The sequence below is a fragment of the Aethalodelphis obliquidens genome, unplaced genomic scaffold, assembly GCF_003676395.1.
Source record: "Aethalodelphis obliquidens isolate GAN/ISIS:26980383/991018 unplaced genomic scaffold, ASM367639v1 scaffold16, whole genome shotgun sequence".
Lineage (NCBI taxonomy): Eukaryota > Metazoa > Chordata > Mammalia > Artiodactyla > Delphinidae > Aethalodelphis > Aethalodelphis obliquidens.
In genome coordinates, this window is record NW_020837960.1 from 9,417,146 (window position 1) to 9,426,755 (window position 9,610).

Below are 9,610 nucleotides of genomic sequence, written 5' to 3' on the forward strand. Positions count from 1 at the left end.
TCTCTGAGCTTTTCAGACTTCAGGCAGACAGAGACAAAAAATAAGATCATTCGAAGTCTTATAAATAGTAATCCTGCAAATGACATTATATTGAGAATTTGCTAAATTTTGTGTCAATTAATTGTAAAACTGAGACAAAGGCGCTTTCCTGTGATGAAGGGATTTCAACACTGCTACTTGTGTCACTCACTATGTAAGCAAGGGTTTTGTACATTTAGCAGAAACTAAATTAAGAGGTCAGAAGGCCTGGGGTTCTAGTGCCAGTTTTATTTGTAACTAACCATGTACAAATCACTTATCTATAAAATAAAGGTTAATTAACATCTATTCCCTAATTCACAAACATATCATGAAACCAAAATCCTTTCTAAGAAAAGCTCTTTGTAAACCAATATTTTCCTACTAATTAGCTTATACCTAACTCAGAGGTTGAGAATGACACATTAGAGAATCTGTCTCTTATCAGCTGGCTGCATACCCTAATTCTGTAGATGGATAATGTGGTTGAGACCAGCATTGTCCTATTTTGACCTTACAAAACAAAAAGCTATCAACAAGAAGTTATTGGTGAAGAAAAGTCGGTCGGAAAATACTATTAAGATACAGCTTTCCATGTTAAGAGCAGCGCTTGTTGACACCCCTGATATGGGACAAACAAAACTAAAAAATGTTTGCCGTTTTGAAGGAACACATGCTGCTAGGGTGACAATCTTATTTCACTAAATAATGCTGAACAGAAATGTCCTGTGGACTCTTCAGGTGGCCAATCAAAATGGCTAAGAAAACATTATTTGTGTGTTTGGCTTTTTTAAACCCTTTTCTCTCTCCCTCCCTTTTCTTATTCAAAATTCACACCTCAGTACTCTGCCAGTGTGAAAAAATGTTAGCATTTGGTCACTAGAGAATAAACATAGAAGAGGAATTAGCATGTTACTGAACAAAGATTCAAGAAGATAAACTAAGTGGGTATAGAAAAATTTATAGAACATAAGCATCTGTATATATACACCATTTATCGTGTATATGTATTGTGACAACCATATGTATTAACAGACCCTCAAAAGTAAGCACCTATATGTTCTCGTATTTAACAATGTCAATGTTGTGCAATTTAGTCTCTATTTCTAGACCTTCTCTTATTATGGTGATACAAAACAAACAAAAAACAGACTGGAGCATGGTTCACAGAGAAATATAGGACAGATACAAATAACCTAATAAAATAACCATGTACACCACTGCTTAGGGAAGTATTTTAGAGGAAACATACTTTCACTATTGGCCCCAAACGCTATCATCCACTTATGTTCTTTAACTGTCAACTTTTAATACAAAAATAGCTTCAAGCTGATAATCATTTACAGTGACTTACAAAACTGACAGAAAATTTCAACGCTACATAAAACAATTCTATACACAGCTTAAAGTTTTAAAGTTCTCTTCTGGCACTGGATTTTATGATAGACACAATAACTACTACCGATCTCAATAAAACACTGTTTTTAGCTTATACATATTTTCAAAACCAGTATCGACTCACAAAAGTCACTTCCTGCTAAAGAATCCTCTAAGACAAACAGCAAAATTATACAGCCAAAATGTTGTAGGAGAGCATATAAACGTTTTAAGACAAGGCATGACCAACGGATAAAAATTTACATTACCCAATCACATGTCCAGTGAAAAAACGATTGTTCCCCTGATTCAACGAAGCATGTATCAGATATAGATGAAAAAATATGGCAACTTACCTATTGCTTTTGGTTTAGAAGGGTCTAAATAGTTGGTGATGCTACCAGAATGGGTCTTTTTTAAGACAGAAAAATGGTCACATTTAGCAAATACACATTTTATATTCCAAAAATAAAAATGAAATTTCTTTTAAAACAGTGGAATCCTGATTTTTTTTTTACTTTCTGTGAGTGCTTAAGACCATTCTGCACATTATCAAAATGAAATCACTCTTTAATAACCTTAATAGATATGTCCAATTTTTTTCTTTGCAGAAGAGAAGAACACCAAACCAAATTTTAACAAACTGTATTAACTTAGAATCCTAAAAACTGACTATTTGAAAATTTGGGAAATCTACTACTTTCATTATTCTGAAGGAAGATATAAACCTTCAAAACCCTACCAACAATTTCTAGTCCAATTTTCTATATAAAAATTAAAAAGCTAATTTCCTCACAACACTAAATAGAATTTAAAAACTAACAAGACTAAATTAGATAATCAAAATATAAACAGTGTAACTAATCAAAACGATTCACCAGTGCAACAAATACTTGAACAAAGAAGAAAACCACCAAGCATTCTAATCAATTATATGGTTCATTGTTTTGCATACTTTAATCTGGACCTTCTGCACAGTATATCATTATATAGTTGATTTCACGGACTGTTTAAACTTTGTAACATGACATTAGCAATTCACACATTACCCTTTCTAAGCCAAATGTGCAGCCCTAATCAATTTTTTTTTTCCAGAAAAGAAAAGGACATCTTTTTAAGATATATTCCATAGCAGTAGAAACATCTTAGTATTTCAAAATATTTACAAAGAACCCTGCTGATCCTGTGCATTTCGCTGCGGTGCTACCTGTACCCAGACTTCATCATCAGAAAAAGAACTTGAACTTCCTGACTCAGAGTCCAGTTCACTGAATCCATCTAAGTCCCATTCAGTACTAGACTCACTCCGTGCATCATCTTCCTCAGTGATGAAACTCTGACCAGGTTCAAGGCAGGAAGGATAAACACGAGCACAGAGGCAAATAAACCCAGAGTCAAACTGCAAAAGACCTAACATGGTACCTATATTAATCCATTGGTCTTCCCTAGTATCATATTCATACACAGTCACCCGGTTTTTTTTCCATTGTGGGGTTGTAGAAGTGATGAGGAGCAACTTTTGGCCATGATTAACAATCTGATAGTTGTGGGTCTCAGAGTCCAGGGGAATATTACTAATGCGCCTCCATTCTCCCCTGGCTGGGTTATACACCTTCATGACTGGGATGTCACAGATACAATAGATCTCATCATTGAAGACACAGGCTTCCTGAAAGTCACTGCGTTTAAGAGAAGCACAGTTCAGCCACATATTATGGCTAGGATCGTAGCAGAGCATGCGCTTACTGTTCACAGCATAAAGATAGTTCTGAACCACTATTAGTTCAAAGGAATAGAAGGAATGCGGTACAGGAGCCACTAAGGCCCACTGGTTCCTCTGAACACTGTAGCATTCCACTTCCTTTAATTTAACTCCAGTAATAGGGTCTCGCCCACCCAAAATGTAAATGTAGCCATTGAGGTATGCCACATCCATGCCCTCACGGCAGAGCAGGCGGTCAGCAAGTTGCTGCCAACTATTCTGGGCTGGTTTATACACCCAGAGGTCTTTCCTGGGCTGGGCGGCCAGATAGATGTCATGGTCTGGAGAGACACAGACAGCTGAGGAGGTGACAGTCTTAGTGTGAGCCAAGCTGGTCAAAGGTGATGGCATTGTGTAAATGTCCCCTGAGTATGGGTCATAGCACAGAAAGGGATCTCTGGGATGTCCAAAGAAGATCACCATCTCCTTGGCACACATACCCAGCCTCTGGGGTGGATTTTCTGCCATGGACACAAGAGAGCTGCAGCCACTGCTGCTCTCTGGCTTTGGCACCAGAGACTTGTACAACATGTCACCATACCGCATCTGCAGGGCTCCTTCGATAAGGTCCAGACAGTATTTCCTCACAATGGGCTTGGTCAGCAGCCCTTCCAGGTAATCCTGATCTTCATCAGTGAAGTGTGTCCAGCGGACACACTTGAAGACTTCTGCAGCGCTGGGACCCCGCTCCTTGGGAGCCGCCTCCAACCACTGCACCGCCACGTGGCACACTGTCCGCTCACTCTCGACGTCTAGACTGTCCAGGCGCAGGACGGCCAGCAGTTGGGCCAGGGTCAGATCTGCCAGAGACTCCTCCCGAATCGAACCCATGCGGCTGAGCTGCTTGAAGTTGTGGGCTATAAATGACTGGGCCTGTGATCGCAGCTTGTGATGGTCGAAGGCATCGGCGAACTTGAGGATGGCCGTGCAGTTGGCCAGGTCAAGGCGGCGGGCTAGGAAGGAGGCACAGGCTTCACGCACATACTCGAGCTGCAGCATGTCGGAGGCGGCGTACAGGCGCTGCACGTTGGATTCACTTAATGACACACGACCCGTGTAGCAGTAATCGACCAGCACCTCGAAGGACTCGGCATCCACATCGTGCATGGTCACGTTCGTCTGGTGACTCTCGTACATGCCGCCAGTGAACATGCTCTTGAAGTAGGGACACGCGGCAGCCAGCACGTTACGGTTGCAGGAAAAAAGGCGGCCCGTGCCAGGCCCGCTGCCAGGCGTGACCACCTCGATGGTCACATCACAGAGCAGCCGCGCGTCGTAGAAGGACTTGAGCTGGGCCAGCAGGGCTGCGGAATGGGCCGTGTCCTTCAGCTCCTCCGGGCCCGTGAAAAAAGCCGAAACCGAGGGCTTGGAAAGCCTCTTGGGCCGCCTTCCGCCGCGGGGACTGGCAAGGCGGCGAGAGCGCGGAGCTTCTTCCCGGGACTGCATGGTGGAGATGCTGGCGGAGAGCTGAGGACGAGTACGGGTGTAAGGACCGGGCTCTGGCGCCTCCTCACCCTCTGCTCGCTGACGCTAAGACCGCGGTGTCCCTAAAGAGACTGCGCGGGGGCCGCGCTAACTTAACTCAACCCTACGCCGCGGTGCCGCCTCTGTTTAACGCGCAGACAGTGCCTGACTCACCCGTTTCCAGTTCCGCGCCCTTTCTCCGCTTCAGCTCGCCCTCACAGTACCTACTGGCTGGAACCGAGCGATCCGCCACCGCCGCGCTGGCAATACCGGTAGGCGTCCAGAAGAACTACGGCTCCCAGGTTGCCTTCCGCGCCTCGAGGAACGCCGAGGCCCTCCGGCCTCTGCCGCTTAGGCGGCTTCACAGAAACCGCTTTGCACGTTGGGAGTAGTAGTTCGAGTAATATCGCGAGGCTTCTGGGGGATGACTGCTTTGACTAACAGAATTGGGAAGCGTTTATTCTCCCGGATTTGACGGTTTAGAGCTGTGGGTTTGAACTCCACAGTAGAAGCCCCATTTTAGTATTCATTAGTTGTGTAACTTTTCTGTGAGAACTTTTCCCTCTTTGCAAAATGGGGATAATAGTATTTCATAGGACTGTGTAAGGATGAAATGAGATAAACTGCGAAGGACCTAGAGCGCTTCAATAAATATTTGTTGATTAGAACAATAATTAAGTGCTTACACTGTGGCTAAAATGTAAAGATTCAATAAGTGTTGGTTTTTCTTTTAGAATTTATGAAAAATGAGGCACCCACTTAGTTGAAACCATGAACAATTTCTGCAAAGAAAACTTCCAGTGTTTAATGTTGCTTCTTTTCAAAGGTTCTGAAGTGTATTACAATATTATTTATTTATTTTTGGCTGCATTGGGTCTTCACTGCTGCACCTGGGCTTTCTCTAGTTGCCGCGAGCAGGGGCTACTCTTTGTTATAGTGCGTGGGCTTCTCGTTGTGGTGGCTTCTGTTGCAGAGCACGGGCTCTAAGCACGCAGGCTCAATAGTTGTGGCTCACAGGCTGTAGAGCACAGGCTCAGTAGTTGTGGCGCACGGGCTTAGTTGCTCCTGTGGCATGTAGGATCTTCCTGGACCAGGGCTCAAACCGGTGTCCCCTGAATTGGCAGGTTGATTCTTTTTTTAAATAAATTTATTTATTTATTTATTTATTTATTGGCTGTGTTGGGTCTTTGTTGCCGCACGTGGGCTTCAGTAGTTGTGGCACACGGGCTCTAGAGCACAGGCTCAGTAGTTCTGGCGCACGGGCTTAGTTGCTCCGCGGCATGTGGGATCTTCCCGGATCAGGGCTCAAACCTGTGTCCCCTGCATTCACAGGCGTTTCCTTAACCACTGCACCACCAGGGAAGTCCTGAAGTGTATTACAGTATTTTCATTACTAAACAATATGTAGGTTCATTAGGATGTCTTAGACAAAGATGAGGTCTTAGAGAACAGCATTTATAGATGGCCTTAAATATGCAAATCAGGCATATTCATAGACAGGGTGGCATCTCACCAAATCAACACTTCATCTTCTGGGAAGCAAGCTTATTTTCGTAACTTCTTAATAGGAATATTACTCACACTACTCCTTTCATTTATTTCCACAAATCAGTTGAAGATTCTGGAATTGTCTTTATTAAGGCGTTTTAATGAGAGTTTTAAATTAAAATATTTGGTTTTTTGTTTCAAATATTTATTTATTTTTATTTTTGGCTGCATCAGGTCTGAGATGTGGCACGCGGGATCTTTTGTTGCAGCACACAGGCTTTTCTCTCTAGTTGTGGCACTCGAGCTCCAGAATGCATGGGCTCAGTAGTTGCAGTGTGCAGGCTTAGTTGCCCTGCAGCATGTGGGATCTTATTTCCCCAACCAGGGATCGAACCCATGTCCCCTGCATTGGAAGGCAGATTCTTAACCACTGGACCACCAGGGAAGTCCCAAAATTTAAATATTTAAACAAACGTACCTTGTATTGTACAAAAGCCCAAGATCCTCAAGACTTGGTATTCATACATGCCCTAACATTCCTTGAAATGATATAGTAGTTTATGCTTTACAAAAGTTTTATATATATACATATGTACTGATCAACATTTAAATATTCAAAATCAAGGGCTTAGAGATTTTTTTAAGTTAGAGATCTTTTATTTAAAAACCAGACTGCTCCTGGGACTTCCCTGGTGGCAAAGCAGGTGCCACGGAGCAACTAAGCCCGTGCGCCACAACTACTGAGCCTGTACTCTAGAGCCCGTGAGCCACAACTACTGAAGCCCGTGCACCTAGAGCCTGTGCTCCGCAACAAGAGAAGCCACCACAATGAGAAGCCTGCACACTGCAATGAAGAGTAGTCGCCACTCGCTGCAACTAGAGAAAGCCTGCACACAGCAACAAAGACCCAACGCAGCCAAAAAACAAAAAAACCCAAAAAAACCCAGACTGCTCCTGCTGCTAGTTTGCCATGTGTTACCATAACCTAATGAATGAAATCTTTAGTATTATTACATGAGTAGGTATATAACATATAGCAGAATAACTCTCAAATTGTTTTTCTCTCTTTTCTTATTAGCTGATGAGGGTCTAATGGAAATACTCCGAGATAGAGACATTAAGCTAAGTGGGGCTCTGGGCTCCAAAATCTCTTCTGTACCTTCATTGGGTATCCTCAGGTACACCAGAGACAATTAAGTCATTAGTAACACTGATTGCTTTCTCTCCTGCACTAACACCAGCTGGGGGAAAAGCAATAAAAACAATTTTTAAGTTGATAAAATATACTTAACATAAAGGTTACCATTTTAACAATTTTTAAATTGTTCATTGCTTTGGCATTAAGTATATTCACACTGGTTTGCCACCATCACTCTACCACCCATCTCTAGAACTCTTTATATCTTGCAAAACTGAAACTTTGTACCCATTCATAATAACTCGCCTTTCTTCCTCCCCCAAATCCCTGGTAACTACCATTTTACTTCCTGTCTCTTTGAATTTGACTACTCTAGGTACTTAATATAAGTTCAGTGATTAATTTTTACCTTCCTTATATCTGCCCATACTTTGTTATTTGGTTTAGTTTACCGTTCACAGAACCCAAAATATTTAGTGGTACTGTGCTCTAAGCTCTAGAACAGTGCTATCACAAATCTTTGTGCAATGTTGTAACTATTTTACGTCTGCCCTGACTCATCCAGTATCCAGAGCCGCCCGTAGCTCTTGAGTACTTGAAATGTGGCCAGTGGCCCAAGGAACTGAATTTTTAAATTTAGAAACACCGCATTGTTATCAGTGAAATTCAGTGGCGAAAGGAAAGTCTTCTCAACAAATGGTGTTGGAACAACTGGATCACAATGTGAAACAAAAAACAATCTTGACCCCTGCCTTATACCATAAACTAAAATTAAATTGAGATGGGTCTTAATATTAAATTGAAAACTTAAATAGAAAAGGGAAAATGATAAACCTGCTAAAAGAAAACATAAACCTATCTCTGTAACTTTGAGGTAGGCAGATTTCTTAGGCCACAAAAAAAACCAGTAATCTTTTTTAAAAAATTGATAAAATGAACTTCAACAAGATTACAAGCTTTTGCCCATCAAAAAAGCAGTGAAAACAAAATAAAAAGGCAAGCCAGGGCTTCCCTGGTGGCGCAGTGGTTGAGGGTCCGCCTGCCGATGCAGGGGACGCGGTTCGTGCCCCGGTCCGGGAAGATCCCACATGCCGCGGAGCGGCTGGGCCCGTGAGCCATGGCCGCTGAGCCTGCGCGTCTGGAGCCTGTGCTCCGCAACGGGAGAGGCCACAACAGTCAGAGGCCCGTGTACTGCAAAAAAAAAAAAAAAAAAAAAAAGGCAAGCCAGAGACTAGGAAAAAATATTCGTAATACATACACCCCATAAACATATGAAAAGCTGCTCCATGTCGTTCATCATCAGATGAATGCAAATTTAAGTCACAATGAGAAAACACTGCATACCCATGAAAATGGCAAAACTTAAAAAGATCAACAATACTAAATGTTGGTGATGATAGGGAGCCATTGGAAACCTCATATGTTAATACTATGACTATAAATGGATATATCCTCTTTGAAAAACTGTTTGGTAGTTTCTTTGAATGTTAAATGCCCAACAATTTCACTCCTAGGCATTTGCCCAAGGGAAATTAAAACATGTCTACAAAAAGACCTGTGCAAGGATGTTCATAGTAGCTTTACCCATAATAGCCGAAACTGGGAATAATCCAAATGTGCATCAATAGAAGAATGAATAAAATGAATTGTGGTATATTCATACAGTGTGATACTACTTAGAAATAAAAGCGAAACAACCCTTGATACCTGCAATATTGTAAATGAGTATAAAAACTTTTGAACAAAGAAGCCAGATATACAGGAGTACATACCGTATGACCATTGATGTGAAGTTCCAGAACAGTAAAATAAGCTATGGTGAATAAAAATCGTAATAGAGGTTGCCACTGTTGGGGGAGGGGGAGCTGGCAGATGACTGGATTGACTGGAAAGGAGCACAAGGAAACTTTCAGAGGCAGTGGAAATGTTCTCTTCTTGAATGGGCCGGCAGTTACAAGGGTGTATGCAATTGTCAGTTGCATACAAAACTCAGTTAACTCAATTGTAAATGCAATTATCACAAAATGAATACACCCTTGTAACTTCCACTCAGGTCCAGATATAGAACATTACCAGCATCCCAACAGCTCCACCCCTGCCAACACATGTCTTCCTAATCACTGTTGCCCCCAATACTAGAGTCTATGATTTTAGAAGTATTTTCTTTTAATTTTTAGTTGACTGTAGTAGTTTGTGATCCGAGGTCCCTTGACTCAATTTCAAATTCAATTTTAAAATCTCTCTAAGGTTTATTTTTTAAATAAAGTTTGTTACTCCTTAATATTCTAAAGGTGTTGTGCATATGAGGCAATAAACTTTGGCTTTCCAGATTTTTTACAAGAACCCTGATTTATCTTTGGCTT

General features: G+C 41.8%; 1 protein-coding gene across 1 annotated transcript; it reads right to left on the reverse strand.

Moving 5' to 3' along the window:
• Positions 1 to 247: 247 nt before the first annotated feature.
• On the reverse strand, positions 248 to 5,170 carry LOC113625574 (kelch repeat and BTB domain-containing protein 7). The gene has a single exon (XM_027116152.1). It carries the CDS (start codon positions 4,601 to 4,603, stop codon positions 2,558 to 2,560), a length of 2,046 nt encoding a protein of 681 aa, XP_026971953.1. The 5' UTR covers positions 4,604 to 5,170; the 3' UTR covers positions 248 to 2,557.
• Positions 5,171 to 9,610: the final 4,440 nt, after the last annotated feature.

What these genes read in the sequence shown, in the direction of transcription:
- LOC113625574 (XM_027116152.1), bottom strand. Translation starts at nt 4,603, where the DNA reads ATGCAGTCCCGGGAAGAAGCTCCGCGCTCTCGCCGCCTTGCCAGTCCC.